This window comes from Thamnophis sirtalis, unplaced genomic scaffold, assembly GCF_051295495.1.
Source record: "Thamnophis sirtalis isolate CommonGarterSnake01/CBP01778 unplaced genomic scaffold, rThaSir2_p1.2 scaffold_2, whole genome shotgun sequence".
NCBI classification, from domain to species: domain Eukaryota; kingdom Metazoa; phylum Chordata; class Lepidosauria; order Squamata; family Natricidae; genus Thamnophis; species Thamnophis sirtalis.
In genome coordinates, this window is record NW_028261382.1 from 144,777,732 (window position 1) to 144,794,566 (window position 16,835).

Consider the following 16,835-nt stretch of genomic DNA (forward strand, 5'->3'; position numbering starts at 1 on the left):
AACCAGACAAAATGATAGCGAAAATATGCTTCCAAACAAGGGCATAAATCTTGGATGGCACAGATGAACTATTAAAATGGAATAGTTATAGTACCAATACTATGCACTAGCCTCATTTTACCTCCATTCCTCCATCTTTTCCTTTCACAGATGCATGAACCGTCAGGATGTACCGTCAAGCTAATAACATAGAGTTAAGAGGGTGGCAATATCTCTTATACCTAGATCAGAGTTTCCATCACAAGGAAGGGGGCAGAAAAGAAAATAATGGCTAGTATGAAACTGGGAGCATACTGTATAGGCACCAAAGTTTGCATATTGCACTTGGTGTCTGAAGATCATAAATCTATGCATGAGAAAGATGTAGTGGAAATTTTTTGGGGGGGTTAGAGTTTATTTTTGTCATCTCTGTGAGACAGCTACTCATTCATCCAGATCACAGCTAAGAAAAAAAGCTGGTCACAGAAATTAGCAGTTTCAGCTCAGCAGCAAAGTCGCCAGCCTGTGAAGGCAGAGAGAAATTGACTAATTAGCAATGCGCACTAAAACTTGACGGTTCTTTATAGAGAGAGAGACGAGAGAAAGGAGAGAGGCAGAGGAAGGGAGGGGGGTCGCTTTCTCCCCTTCTTTCTTCCAAAGATGTTTGAAATCGCAGTCATTTACGCTCGACAATTTTTACAATAGCCTTGAGCCATAATTTTGCGAGTCTCTCCAGCATCCATCCCCCTGTATGGTCTCTCTCCACTGGCCATGCACGACCGTTTCTCTCCCCAACCGTGGATTTCCTATTACTCTCGTTACGACTCACTGAGCCCCAGGCCCAAGGATAATGATGTGTTGTTTCTTGGTAGCATAATTTGTCACACGTACATTTTTTCTTCTTCTTCTCTTGCAGAAAGCTCTGCGCGCTCTCTCTTTCTCTCTCCCCTTCTCCCTCTCGTACATTTTCTTGCTGTTGCTAATTCATGGTGATCAAATGATGTACGACAAAATAAATTGTAAAGAGTGACTGCTTGGAATTGGGAACAAGAAGGTTTTTTTGTTTTTGTTTTGAAAGAGCGATCAAACCTTTAAAAAGGAAGGACAATTGATTTTTTTGGGGGGGAGCTTAAGTGAACCTTTACTTTGGCAGCTGGTTGTGAAGCAGGTAAGTTTCTGGCCTTCGGTCTAACAGTCTTGGCTGTATTTTCTTGTGGTTTGTTTATTGTCGTGAAGACGGTGTATGCCGGTGTGTGTGTGTGTGTATGCGCGTGATTTCCGTGGACGAGAAGTACGGAGGGGGCACTTGTATTGCACACACGTCTTTGGAGAATAAACTCGAATTGTAAGAAATGGCCAGAGGAGGGAAAAAGGGGGGAGGGAGAATGGGAGGTGTGTATATGTGGATGGAGGAGAGGAATGACCAGATCCACTTAAAGGGAGAGGCTCTTGGAGGTTTCTTAAAACCTGACTGCTGGGAGGGAAAGTGGCCGGCGAAGGGGACGCTCCAGGTCGCAGGAGAAAGCGCGGAGTGGAAGCACTGCCGAAAAAAGCGGGACGGTACAATGGAAGTAGCAGTCCTCGCTGGAATCCTGCAGAGGAAAAGCGGCGGCGGCGGCGGCGACACTTGCCGTGCCGTGGCGGACTCTGCTCTCCCCGAGGCGGGCTAAAGCCACCGCGGGTCCCTTTCCTCTTCACCACTAACAGGTGCAACTGGCAGCAGGTTTTTTAAGGCTCGTTCGTCTTTTTCATTCCCCGCCGCCTCCGCCCTCAAGAGTCCCGCGACTTTGGCAGGGGCGCTCTTGGCTTCCTCTTTCTAGCGGCGCAGGGGCACTTTTCCTGCCTGTATTTTCCTCCTCCTTTTTCCCAGTAGCTCCCAGGCCCTCCGAGCTCGCCCCCCCTCCCTCCCCGCCCCCGAAGTTCCCAGAGTTGCCCGAGTTAAAGCGCCGCCGCTTCTCACCCCGAGGAAAACCCAGCCCGGACAAAATGAGCAGCGGGCGCAGAGGCGACCGGCCAGCCTCTCGCCCCTATTCCCCTGTGCTAGAATGCAGCAGGCGCGAGAAGGTCTGGCCAGGAGTTCGGTGCACGCGTCTGCGCTCCCCCTCGCTCGGCACCGAGAACCTTCCCCTCCCTCTTTTCACGTACTGCTTCAAGGCGAAGCGTCTCTCGCTCTGCAGAACCAGTGGCTTGCAAAGGCGGGAAAGGCGCAGTTGGAGGGGGGAGGGGCATCCGAAGGGGGCACCTCAGTCAGCTTGGCTCAAGTGATGGCCTGGCTCTGGACTTTGGAAGGACGGGGTGGCTTCTTTTCCCTTTCCTTTCCTTCCCTTTGGGTCACCGGGTAGCCGTTCTGCGAGCTTTCCCAGCTTACGGAACAACAACCCCAAACTCTTCTATCTCCTCTTCCTCCCCCCCCCCCCGCCCCAGCATGGGAAATGCCCCGTTGCAAATTAGACAGCAGGCTGCTCGCAAGTGGCGCGCGCGTCTCGGTTTCTAGGCGGAAAGAAAGTAGTGCCCGCAACCCCCACCCACTTTGGGGAGGGAACCCGTCTCGCCTGCCGATGAAGGACTAAGCCCCTTGGCGGGGGTGCAGAAAATGTCATGCAGCCCGAAGGCTGCCGCGATGAGGGGAAGGGGACGGCTGGATGGGAAGCCTCTCGGCTCTTGCAAGTCGGGTGGGCAAGCTAGGCCTGTAAAGCTCCATGTTTATTACCCTGTGTGCCCCCCCCAACCACTCATTTTTCCTTATTCCCCCACCCCCGCCTTGCCCCTCTTTGCCCAGGTCGGAGGTGGGTTTCCAGTCAGGTGCGCTGAGGCTGCTCGCCATGTCACGGTCCGGGGACAGGACGTCTACCTTCGACCCCAGCCATAGCGACAATCTGCTTCACGGCCTCAACCTGCTGTGGAGGAAGCAGCTCTTTTGCGACGTGACCCTGACGGCCCAAGGCCAACAGTTCCATTGCCACAAGGCCGTGCTGGCCTCCTGCTCCCAATACTTCCGATCGCTCTTCTCCAGCACCGCCGGTGGAGGAGGCGGGGGAGGCGGCGGCGGGGGGGGGAGCGGGGTTAATCACCCCTTGGGCGTTGGACCAGGAGCTCAGGACGGCCTGCTTCCGAAGGAGCAGCAGCAGGAGGAGCCCGGCACGCCCTCCTCCTCTCCGGAGGACAAGCTCTTGACCAGCCCTAGGGCCATCAACAACCTGGTGTTGCAAGGCTGCTCGTCGATCGGACTGCGACTGGTGCTCGAATACCTGTATACAGCCAACGTGACCCTCTCTCTGGATACGGTGGAGGAGGTCTTGTCGGTCAGCAAGATCCTGCACATCCCGCAGGTCACCAAGCTGTGCGTTCAGTTCCTCAACGACCAGATTTCAGTGCAGAACTACAAGCAAGTGTGCAAGATTGCAGCCTTACACGGCCTCGAAGAGACCAAGAAACTGGCCAACAAGTACCTCGTGGAGGACGTGCTGCTGCTCAACTTCGAAGAGATGCGCGCCCTGCTAGACTCGTTGCCTCCCCCGGTAGAATCGGAGCTGGCGCTCTTCCAGATGTCCGTCCTGTGGCTGGAGCACGATCGGGAGACCCGCATGCAGTACGCCCCGGACCTCATGAAGCGCCTACGCTTTGCCCTCATCCCGGCTCCAGAGCTTGTCGAGCGGGTCCAGTCGGTGGATTTCATGCGTACCGACCCGGTCTGCCAGAAGCTACTTCTGGACGCCATGAACTACCACCTGATGCCTTTCAGGCAGCACTGCAGACAAAGTCTGGCCAGCAGGTAAAAAAAGGGGGGAGGTGGTGCAGTTCAGCAGAAACCTGGTATTTCACAGGGCATTAACTAAGTACATATGAAACGCAAAGTTCAAAAGTTGATTTCAGTTGTAAGCAGCTAAGAGAGTGCCTGAGAGGGACTTGCTGAGTAGAGTTTAAGGGTGGAGTAAATGTACCTCCCATAGGTATTGTATGAAAATAGAAAACAGCCGAATATATTCAGGCAACAATCACAGATATATAACTTGGGTCGCAAACAGGAACATCAGGAAGCAATTGTTAGTTCATCGCCTTTGAAAATTGTAATTTGTTATTTGGTGAGTTTGATTATTGAAAATTTGCAGGATTGCACAGAATTTACTATTTTTGACAATAGTCTACTGATCAAGAACTGTTATCTTAATGCAATGATTGTAGAAAGAAGCTTCTGAAGAACAACCAAAATGATTACCAATGCATTTCCCCTCCCTTTTTCTGGAAGAGATGCTGTTTGGGTATTTGAAGAAAGCAAGTTATGGAGTTCTCCTCCTTCTAATTATAGGGTTTATTAATTTGGGCGACAGGAGGATGAACTATTGCAGAAGATGTATAAGAAGAACTTATTGAGAGCAAAGAGAGTAGAAGGTGGGGGAGGGAACACCCCTAGATAACATAGTGTTCTTCAGGCTCTATACTGTTAAATAGATTTAAAATGCCTTGTCCATCCAACTAATTATAGAGAAGCTGTGGGCAATACAGCAAGTAAGATTGGTGACAGGGGAAAGTGAAATATGCTGGATAATTCAGTAGACATCTCTTAAAATACAATATGGGAAGAAATTAGATAAGCAAGCAGTCATGTCTTGGTACCATTAGTTTTAAAACCCATTATGAGCTCCCCAGGTTCTCTGCGTCTTTTCTACTTAGAATTAGTGTTTGTTATCTGTGACCTTTTTTCCAGTTTAACATTTTGTGATTTAAAATTTTAAAAATAAATTCAGAAATGGAGTAAATTTTAAATGCTATGGTCTGAGTTTATATCTTACAATCAAATTATGTATATACTAATACTAGAGATAATGAAATAATCCCTGCTGTATTGAAAAAATAGAGCATCATGTCTATGACATCAGCAGCATTTTCTTTTAAGTGAGTGAAGCTGTGAATATATTAGAGTGGAAAGTGTCTCATACAAAATTTTAAAAGGATAATTAAGAAAATAAATATACAACATAAACAGAACACACACATATATAAATTATATTTCATATTAAGTAAACAAACTGAAAGTTTACATATATCAAACTTTTACATTTTACTACACAAAGCAGTACTTTCTGACTTAATGTATCAGGAAATAAATCAGATTTGTAGTGTTTTGAATTGTATTTTGTTGCTTTGTGTAGAAGAATTTAAACAAAGTTTGTATGGCATTCAGTAAGTGATACATAAAGAATTTCTCATGTTCCTTTCTTGAGGGCTTTTTTTAAAATATCCAACTGTATTATGAACTATTAAGTATCTTGGGGGTTCAGTCTGAATAGATTATCTCTGGGATAAACTAGCTTTCCCATATGTTGGAAAATTGTGGTGCATTCCTTAGCTTGAATTCTGTGCACCACCTGTGACGCAATGGGTCTTTCCTTGAGGTGGATTACCACGATACCAGATTGTTTGGTTCAGTGCAAATACCTTCCAGCTTCATTGGTCCATATCATTTGAAGGATGTGACTTTTGAATGTTTACAAGTGTCAAAAATAGTGATACTGGCCTTCCTTTGCTGTCATCTTACTTCATCCTGGGTGGAACCTACAATCCAGTTTTCTGGAGAGTAGCCCCATTAAATTCATTGAGGTTTGTTTTCAAGGAAATACACATAGGTTTATATTGTATTACTTTTTATATCTATAAACATAATCAGATTTGGATATAGAATAACGTTGGACATATTTAGAATATTAAACCAAAGGAATTGCTATTATATGAAAAACTGTTATTCTGACTAACCCTGATATTCTGATCTTATCTTAATGGTAATATTACTCAGCTTTATCACTTTGATTGTTAATAGGCCTAACCATGCTTTTGTGCTGAATTATCACACATACATAAAAAATAAAGAACAGATCAAATACCATAAGAAGCAAAAAGTACATATACAGTAAAGGTAGGTCTGTGTGTGTGTGTGTGTAAGATTTATGTCATGATTTTGTAAAAGCTGTGATAAAACTCTTAAGACTCAGTTTAGATACTTTAAATAAATATTTAAAAATAAAACACTTAAAATGTAGCATTAAATAGAAGAAATGTTTTAGAAAATATGCAAATATTAGATATAAGATTTTATTTTTTTAAGAAAGTTATGAAAGTAAAGCAAATTAAGGCAAATGAATTCAGTGAATGATTTTTAGATACCTTTATTGATTTCTGGAGGAAATAATGACATTATAAATGGACAAAAATGCAAAAATTGGGAAGTAATACACAAATCTGATTCTTTTCCACCTTTTGATAGTTTTAGGTACTGAGATAAACAATTGGAAGCCATAAGTAACTTCTTGCTGTTCAAGAGTGAAGAAACAGAATTAATGCATCTACTCTTAAATTAACATTTAATACAAACTCTTATTTCTTTTATTAGGATTGTCTCAGGCCTTCAACATATTTAGTAACCATATTCCTTATTTGCTTAAAACAACACTTTTGTTCCCAAAACACTACTTATCTAGTACATGGATGCTTTGCAATTTGTAATCATTGTCTATTTTAAACTGTTATAAAAGAAAGCAAAGCTAAATAGCAAAAATGTGAAAACACCTGTAGTACAATACTGATATTTTTGATAACAATCTAAGTTAAAATGACATTAATTTGAAGCATGGGGCCATCATTAAAATTTCTTTCATTTCAAATATTATTAAGATTCTAGTTCTGAGTTTCAGACTTAGAATAAAATAACTTCTTTGACACCACATTTATATGTGTGTATGTTCTACAACCTGTTTAACAGCAAAACAGAAATGAAACCTCTTGGCATTTTTAATAAGGTGGAATTGAAAAAAATCTAGCTCAGGTTTTAAACGTTAAAATTAATAAGAATTCTAAGAATACCTAAGGAAATTGCAGCTCTGTAAAGTGCTAGGTGTTCTGTATTTGGTCAGTAAAGAGTTAACTTTTAATTATATGTACATTTCATTCTCATTATTTAAAACTTTAAAATGAGATTTTTTTAAAAAAAAATGATGTTTGTATATGCTTACATTCAAATGCTATAATTATAGTTGTATGCAGAGTGGACCAGTTCCAACAATGAAAGCTGGAATGTGTCTTTGCCCTTCACTGTCTGTATCCAAACTCTTAAGACCATTCTGGAAAATTCTGTTCTGGATGTTTTCTGTTGAAGATCTTGAGCTTTCAATTACTCTCTCCAGAGTGGCATGTCTAGTGCCTATAACCTTTTTGACTTAAAGCAAAAACTTTTGGGTTCCTTTTAATTCTAGTGTATTCATGTTTTGAGTTTGCCTTTCATTTTTAAAGCTACTATTATCACCAGTTTAGTTTGCTTCTAACTGGTCATTTAAATGCTACTGTTTTAAGGCTTATACGTGTATTTTGTAAAGCTATTTTTGTTTTCAATTTGAGTCATTTTATGCTATTTTGCATTGATTTTAAATTATTTACATATATTATTTTAGGAACATTTCTAACCACAAACTGGAGAATGAATTCAGTTGAAATTAATATGGTACAAATAGAACCTATCACAAGATGAGTACTGTGATGCATGTCTGATTTACCCTTTGTTCCTGATTCACTAAGTGCTAACAGCCTTGCTTTTGCATGCTGATCTTGCTGGTTGAACTGAAAATCTGATTTTATGGTTGCAATTTTGGAAATGGCAGTTTTATAAGTTTTCCTTTAGTCAGAAAGAACTTGTTTGAGAAAAGGGGTTCTAAAGAAATGGCTTGCTACGTTAGAACTATGAGAAGGATTGCTTAAATTGTGTTTTGTTGAATGCCCACCCTGCTCCTTAAAAAAGATTTCTTTAGGAGAAATTGATCTAGGAACTACTGAGGGCAGACAAATGATGTCACTGTATGATTGACATCATTATGACTTCTGCTGAACACCTATGCTTAGAAAATATGAAAAAGCATAACTACATTTTTATCCCTTTAGGGAACCAGTCAATCCACGCAGCTTCAGGCTGTTTTCATTTACTGACACAATACACCTAGCACACTTGTACAGAGTGGGCTTTAAAGCAAAAAAATTTCATGGCCAGTTTATTACAAGTAGCATACCCTCATTTGTAAAGTATTAAGTTAAACTCACTATGTAAATAGAAACATTTTTAGATCTTTAGAACCTCAATAGTATCTCTTCTTACTGAAGAGATACTATTTAATATTCTATTAAATATGTAGTGTTCTGACAAAAAAAACATTGATTTGAACATAGATTTATTTTCTATGAAGGAATTCTATGACAAATACCTGCCTTTTGAGAATGTGTTACGACTTTGCCCCAAGAGATTATGCACTATAATTTTGCTTAGAAGCTTCTTTCTTGGGGTCTTTACCTACCATGTAGTCATTGTGACCTGCTTCAGTGACAACCTTCTTCAATCCTTTTTCATACATTTTCTGCCAACCAATCTGGAGTATGGAACATAGTATAACATCATCTACAGTTAATATAATCTCAATGATTAATTTTGACCATGTTCTATTCCCTAGCATACAATTATGGATATTGTTATATTTATCACTAGTTAAAGAATATATTTATTCAATTATTTATTATATGTATCTGTCACACATACTGTATATATTCCATTCTTCTTCCAGAAGGATTGATGTTAGGTGTGAAATCATTCTATTTTTATCTTTTCTGCTTTGAGTTCACTAAATTAGATTGAAATGAATGTGAATATTCTATGATCAACTTGGAAAAACTTGTCTGGCTATGATTTGAACCTAAGTTTCAATTGAAAAAAAAATCCATTCATAACATTTGAGTCAATTTACTTTCATCTCATAAGAAATGCTCGTCTCCCAGTAAACTATCACCATTTACTGAACATTTTGTTTTCAAATAAACAAATGTGTTTAATGTTGTTTTATGTATGCAAAAATATTGTTTAAGGGTATATCTTGTATTTGGTTGGAAGCTATACTTATCTATAGTTCAATATGATTTAATTGTTCTATCAATCAACTGAAAAGCTGTTCTATTTAAGAAATACCTAAAATACAAGCAAGCAGTATAAAACATGTATTTAATTTTGTCTTTTCTCTTAGTCAGCAATCTTGCACACAGGCTGTTTAAACACTGGGATTTAAGCAATTTAACTGTAGAGGATTGCAGAGGTACTGAATTGTGATTTGAATCAAAGTATCCTGCTGAGTAATAAAGGGTCAATCTACTACCTGCTGTTTTTGAGCTTAAAAAAAATAAATATTGGCCTGTGGTTGCCATTTCTTCATCTTCTAGGTAAATTTCCAAATCAGTAGTTGTTTGTTTTACCTAAATCCTTTTTCCAAAAAGCCACTTTCCTTTGGCATTATTGTTGGGGTTCTCTGTAGAAAGCCTGATAACATGGTATGTTTCTGTCACACTGGCATGAACAATTCCTAACCTTAAAATAGTATCATTTATATTTGGCAAAAATGAATCAATGAGTTGTTCTGACAAATAATCAAATATGCAACAATAGTTGTTTAGTAATCAAATTATAAACAAATATTATCCTCAGATTTATGAATCTGATTAATTTACCACCCTGGAATGCTTTCAGGAAGATCATGGTTCCCAAGATTTCTTTGAACATAGTATATCTGTTGCTGTGTCATTTCAAGGGATATAACTGGTTTAGCACAAATAAACCCTGCCAGGATTAACAGAAGCAGACTGATTGGAGGGTGTCCTGAGAAAGTAATGGCTGAGAAAGCAGACACAAACACACACGCACCTCTGAAAACTCTTGTCTCAGAAATCTCAGAGAAGATATAATCTGCCTTAATAAAGGAACAACTATTTATCTGTGGAAGGTTAAATTTAGCAAGAGATTCAGAATGCAACATTTGCAGTATTTGGGTTTTGTAAAAAAAAAAAAAAAAGTAATCACCATATAATCAAATAATTGATAACTCCATTCGTATAGGTAGGCCCCAATTTTGAATGTAGGTAAGGATCCAGGATGGCACTAAGTGGTTATGAGGGCAGTTAGGCACATTTTTGAAGTGACGGAAGGAAATACGACACTAATTATCTCACTTTTCAAGGAAAGGGGTTATTGACAGGGTGGTGCCTGTCCCTTCTTCTAATTCATCTGCCTCTCCCCTGGTCTCCCTATTTATTGCCTTTAGTGAATGCCAAATCTGTTTATAATAAGACATTTATCCTTCATGAATTGGTTAGGAGGAGGCATAACTCTGAACTGATTGAGTGAAGGTGATAGATGTAATCCTATCTAAAATTTGCTCACCAATTCCACAGTCAAGATGGTACTGATGATCTACATTAGACCTTTTTTGTGTGCTTTTTTTGTATGCCTTTGAATTAGCTTTTTAACTAAAGACAATTGCCTGGACTGACCCCCTGCAGTTTTCTTGGCAAGTTTTTTCAGAAGCTGTTTGCCAGTTTCTCCTTCCTAGAACTGAGTGTGAGTGACTAACCTGAGGTGACCCTGCTAATTCAAATGCTGAGAATTAACAGATTTCATTGAACCATAATTTAAAATCTGGTAGATAGACCTCTGTCCAGAAGTGCAATGTTATCTTCTTCTCAATGGTCCATGCATGATTTAAGCAAAGTTCTCAAGTAATGGGTAAATTCCTGATTTTTGGAATGCAGTTTAACAACATATTGACACCTTCACTTGGAGCAATAGCAAGGAGCCAGTACTAGAAGTCTTCTCCCTGGTTGCTACCACTAGGCTGTGACATTTAATGCTACATAAGAATGAGAGGCCATATGCCAGTTGAGACCTTCCCAAATGACCTGAATTGGCCACAGTGCACTGCCTCAGCCTTTGGGACTAGAGCTATCTAACAGCAGTTGTCTTCTGAAGCTCTCTTTCCTTCAGGGAGAGGATTTACCAGCATGGGTACTCTGTTGAAATTTCATTGAATAGAATAGAATAGAATTCTTTAGTGGTCAAGTGTGATTGGACACACAAGGAATTGGTCTTTGGTGCATATGCTCTCAGTGTACAGAAAAATACAAGATACATTCATCAAGAATCATAAGGTACAGCACTTAATGATAGTTATAGGGTACAAATAAGTAATCAGGAAAGAATCAATATAAATATGAATCATAAGGATACAAGCAACAAAGTTACAATCATGCAGTCATAAGTGGGAGAAGATGGGTGATAGGAATGATGAGAAGACTAATAGTAATAGTAATGCAGCCTTAGTGAATAGTTTGACCGTGGTGAGGGAATTATTTGTTTAGCAGATGTATTCCAGACTATAAAAAGGCAGTTCAATTGGCAGTGATTGGAAAGGAGCAAGCTCTATATGGGGGGAGGGGGCGGACAGGGCCCACCTCTTTCCTTCATATGGTTAAGCATGTAAATGAAATTACTGAGTGACATCAGGCATCCTTTGAAGGTTGAGGTATCATCAATGTCCAGTTCTTTGTTTTTATTCTGGGCTGTATAGAAGATTCAGTAAATGCCCTCACCTGGGACGTGGAAGCAGTAATGGGACTGGATAGGACAAAACAAGTTGCAACTGCTTCTCAGCCAGACAAAGTAACGTGATTGATCCTTATGCTTTTTCTGGATGTAATCATGTTCCCTCTGAAATGCCAAGTCCATGACATGAGGTTTTCTTAAATTCAGAGCACCTACTGAATCAACAGGTAGAGAGTATGGCTTTTCATGGGGTTTTTTGATTCAGGAGGTGCTAGAAACAATAATACCGTATTTTCACGACTATAAGCCGCACTGAAAATCCTAAAATTTGATAAAAAACCAGCAGTGCGGCTTATAACCCGGTGCGCTTTATATATGGAAAAAGATCGAAAATCTCTCCCTCCCGATTTTACGCTCAAACTTGAAGCTCGCAAGCGAATGACCGCAAGCAGGCACGCACACGTCCCTTGGGTCTCTCCCTCCCGATTTTACTTACGCTCAAACTTGAAGCACGCACACGTCCCTTGGGTCTCTCCCTCCCGATTTTACTTACGCTCAAACTTGAAGCACGCACACGTCCCTTGGGTCTCTCCCTCCCGATTTTACTTACGCTCAAACTTGAAGCACGCACACGTCCCTTGGTATCCTTCCCCTGGAGTGGGGAGGGAATGGGGATTTCATAGTATCCTTCCCCTGGAGTGGGGAGGAAATGTGGATTTCATAGTATCCTTCCCCTGGAGTGGGGAGGGAATGGGGATTTCATAGTATCCTTCCCCTGGTGTGGGGAGGAAATGTGGATTTCATAGTATCCTTCCCCTGGAGTGGGGAGGAAATGTGGATTTCATAGTATCCTTCCCCTGGAGTGGGGAGGATTTGGGGATTTCATAGTATCCTTCCCCTGGAATGGGGAGGAATTGGGGATTTTGCAGTATCCTACCCCTGGAGTGGGGAGGAAATGTGGATTTCATAGTATCCTTCCCCTGGAGTGGGGAGGGAATGGGGATTTCATAGTATCCTTCCCCTGGAGTGGGGAGGAAATGTGGATTTTATAGTATCCTTCCCCTGGAGTGCGGAGGATTTGGGGATTTCATAGTATCCTTCCCCTGGAATGGGGAGGAATTGGGGATTTTGCAGTATCTTACCCCTGGAGTGGGGAGGAAATGTGGATTTCATAGTATCCTTCCCCTGGAGTGGGGAGGAAATGTGGATTTCATAGTATCCTTCCCCTGGAGTGGGGAGGAAATGTGGATTTCATAGTATCCTTCCCCTGGAGTGGGGAGGATTTGGGGATTTAATAGTATCCTTCCCCTGGAGTGGGGAGGGAATGGGGATTTCAAAGCATTTTAAACTATATCTTATAACCTTCCAAATGGAATAATAATAATATAAGAATGGCAAAGAAAAAGAATAATTATGCTTTATATTTTTACTGTCATTTATTATCTTACAGGCAGGCAGGCTAGGAAACGGAATGAACGAGTGGCCAGGCAGGCTAGGAAACGGAATGCAGGCAGGGGGTGAAACGAAATGAACGAGTGGCCAGGCAGGCTAGGAAACGGAATGCAGGCAGGGGGGGGAAACGAAATGAACGAGTGGCCAGGCAGGCTAGGAAACGGAATGCAGGCAGGGGGGGAAATGAAATGAACGAGTGGCCAGGCAGGCTAGGAAACGGAATGCAGGCGGGGGGGGGGGGAATGGAATGAACGAGTGGCCAGGCAGGCTAGGAAACGGAATGCAGGCAGGGGGGGGAAACGAAATGAACGAGTGGCCAGGCAGGCTAGGAAACGGAATGCAGGCGGGGGGGGGAAACGGAATGAACGAGTGGCCAGGCAGGCTAGGAAACGGAATGCAGGCAGGGGGGGAAACGGAATGAAGGAGTGGCCAGGCAGGCTAGGAAACGGAATGCAGGCAGGGGGGGAAACGGAATGAAGGAGTGGCCAGGCAGGCTAGGAAACGGAATGCAGGCAGGGGGGGAAACGAAATGAACGAGTGGCCAGGCAGGCTAGGAAACGGAATGCAGGCAGGGGGGGAAAATGTTGCAAAAAAAACGTGTGGCTTATAACCCGGTGCGCTTTATATATGAAAAAAGTTTGAAAAATTAACGTTAACTGATACTGCGGCTTATAATCCGGTGCGCCTTATGGTCGTGAAAATACGGTACATGACTGCATTGAGACTTGAATATTTCAATTGCTCTATTTGGGCTCTCTTTGAAGACTACCTTTAGCAGGTACATGTGGTTAATGAAAGTTCTCCTATTGCTGGTTATCCAGTGGTTACCCATTTGTTTCCGAGTACAATTTAAAGTGCTTATTGTGACCTACAAAAGGCTATTTAGTTTGAGTCCAGATTATTTAAGGGACCATCATTTTCTGATAGAATTAAAATTTCAGTTGCATACATCCAGATGTTTTAATTTTATTTTAATGATTGATTTTTTTTAAAAAAAGATTTAATTACCAGTATTTTTCTGTAGTAGCCTCCATGATTTGTAACTTGCTTACCTTGGAAGTTCATACAGTATCTTGTTTTGTAAACTATTCTAATCTACTTCTAGCTCAAATTAATTTTATATGGGCACTTGGGGGTGAGATGATTAGTTTTAATGTTTTGCTTTTTATATGACTACTTTGTTTTACACTGCCCAGTGTTTTTTTTATTTGGGTGATTGGCCAGACAATAATCTGGAGACACAAAAAGATTTATAAAGAAATGAGATGGCTAAAATTAATAACGACAAAATGAAGAATACCAGTCTTAATTCTGAACATTTGCATACAGAAATACCACTAACAAGTGTAAATTATAAGAATTAGGACAGTTAATTATTTCTTGACAAACTATTAAGGGAGGTGCATTGAAAATCAAAAGGGAAATTAATATATATAGCTATGAAATTCTATTCATAGCAGAGTAGGAAGCAATAGGGTAGAAGAAAACCAAATATTACATGCCAATTCATTTAAACGTTAGGGCAGAAATCTGAAGTTCCATTTAGCCGAATGAACAGGAGGACTTACAAATGAAGCAGGGTTAAACTTACCCATTTTGAAGTGAATGAAGTAATGCGTATTATCATCTAAAGAGTATCTCCAATTAAGTCTTTAGCCTAAGATTATCTTTTTGTATCTCTTCTCATTAGATTTGGATCAGTAGCATCTGGGGAATACCAAATTGGTGGAAAAGCATGTAATATCTAGAATGAGGTGGAATGTAGGGAAATAAGATCAAAATAGTTAAACATGTTACAATTTAATACAATTTAATAAAAACAACTTGTCCTAAAAGATAATTTGATGAAATCAACCATGAGAACTGTTGTTTTGTCCTGGGAATTTCAGGTTCATCAAAGAAAGATAAAGTAAACAATAAACTAGACTGTGGCTACCAAGGAGATTTTGTACAAATAAAATTACTAGAAGACAAATGAGACCTCTGTAATGGATAGAAAAACATTTGCAGGCCAGAAAAATGATTTTAAAGCAGCAGTTTGTTTGATACAATTTAACTTTATCCATCCTGGAAAAATCCTTTCACTAACACAACATTAAAATGTGTTCTGGGTTTACAGACTGTTACATTTCCTTGAAATTTGGTTCTTTTCCCCTTAATGTATATTAGCTCTGTGTGTGCGCGTGCGCACACGTATGTGTGTAAATGATACCAATGGTTTCTGTATATCATACTGTAGGAAGTTAGCACCCTTCCCCTCTCCTAGAAGAATGAAATATTCTAGGAAATATTTAAAAGGCAGAATATTATGTTTCCCTGGATGAGAAAAGGAGAAACATGTTTTAAAGACAAAACAACTTCCTGCAGCTCCCTGCTCCCTCCCCCTCTTCAGCTCCAGGGTGATGGATTAAGACATGGCCCTCAGGACATGCTAGGATTAGCCCTCTACTCATCTCATCGCATGGCACCTGGGAAGATTACATCATCCTGCAAGGGTCAACCAAGCCTGGGACTCTGGATAGCCTACATGGGAGTTGACAACCAATCAGAATACAAACTCAAATTCAAAAGCTCAGAGAGGGTATAAAACTCATGCACACTCAGCATCTCTGTCCTTTTTTTCTTTACTCAATATCTTCAAGTCCTGTGATCCTACCCACCATTAAAACCATCTTTCAAAAAAGTTACCATGTTTCCAGTATCTTTCTCCTCACTCGGAAATGAACACAGAAGGACATTTCTTCCAACAATACATTGTTTGTGTCAGACCTTTTGCAACGTCACTTTTTGTTTATCACCATTATAGCTGTCAAAGTGGGATACTTTAAAAGATGAACTTTCTACCTGTGATTTCACAAGCTTGGATGTGTTTTTAGAATTACTGTTACAGCAGTAATTAATTCAGCTTAACCTAATAGAATGACAACCTCCATTTCTGACAATTATAGGCTTTGTTTTTTGTTTTTGTTTTACCAATTTTCATTTTCTACAACTCTAACACAAGATTTGGGAAAATGAACTTTTTAAAGTAAATGTGGATGGTTCAGAATTATTTACTTTTAAAAATAAAGTAACAAATTCATGGTTCACTTCAAAAATAAGCTTTTTCTTCATCGGGCCATGGCGAACATAAAAGCACATTATTCATGTAAATCATTTGACTATTCAGAATGTTTTGTTGGTTATATCTGTTATATCTATAGCTCCCGATCATGAGCACCACATCATATAAACAATACTATTATTCAAACAATACTATTATTCAAGTATTTCCATGTTAGCAGACTGATGGCAGTACAACGGTTCCAGAACAATTGCCCTCAGGATTGTCCTTATGATATTGCCAAATATGTTGAGATATATTTGTACTCTTGGTAAGATTTATACCTCTGTGTTTAGTTTTATGTTTGATCTGCCTGTTTGAAATCTCACCTAAGCTTTCAGTTAAAATAACTAAGCCTTAGGCTTAAAGAGAAATCCAAAGCCATAAAACAAGTTGGCAGACTTGAATGGGAAGGCATGGTTGTAATTAGTAAGAGTTCTTTTCTATGCAGAGCTAGTAGCTGTGTATTTTGTCACCTGTGCATAGATTGCCTTCTTTACACTGCAGACATATCTTCTCTGTTTTTAATTAAAAACAACTATTACTTCATTACATTATACCTCAACAGAAAACAGCCCAATAGAAATTTCTAGGCAACTCTTCACATTACTGTATGTGAAACACATATTAATGTAATTTATTTATGGCCTAATACATGCTAGTTGCAAAATCTGAAAATCTTCAGAGTTTCCATCATTCTATCAATCACTACCATTTTATACATGCCTTATTTGCAGGGAGTATAGTCATCATCCATTCAGTAGATACCTATAGCTTATTATGGATTCTCAACAAACATACATACAGGATGTCTTCTTTTCCAAATGTATGTACAACGCACAGGCACATTCTCCCTCCCTCCCTCCCTCTCTCTTGAAAACACACATACACACACAAGCTCTAATGAGA

The 16,835-nt window shown here is 40.2% G+C and overlaps 1 protein-coding gene across 1 annotated transcript in view; it reads left to right on the top strand.

Annotated features, from left to right (window-relative positions):
* Positions 1-2,785: 2,785 nt before the first annotated feature.
* Positions 2,786-16,835, top strand: part of KLHL14 (kelch like family member 14) — a 118,843-nt gene continuing 104,793 nt past the window's right edge. The window contains exon 1 of the mRNA XM_014057467.2: positions 2,786-3,751. Coding sequence (XP_013912942.2) covers positions 2,802-3,751 — 950 coding nt within the window. The 5' untranslated portion in view covers positions 2,786-2,801. The remainder of the gene's footprint in view (positions 3,752-16,835) is intronic.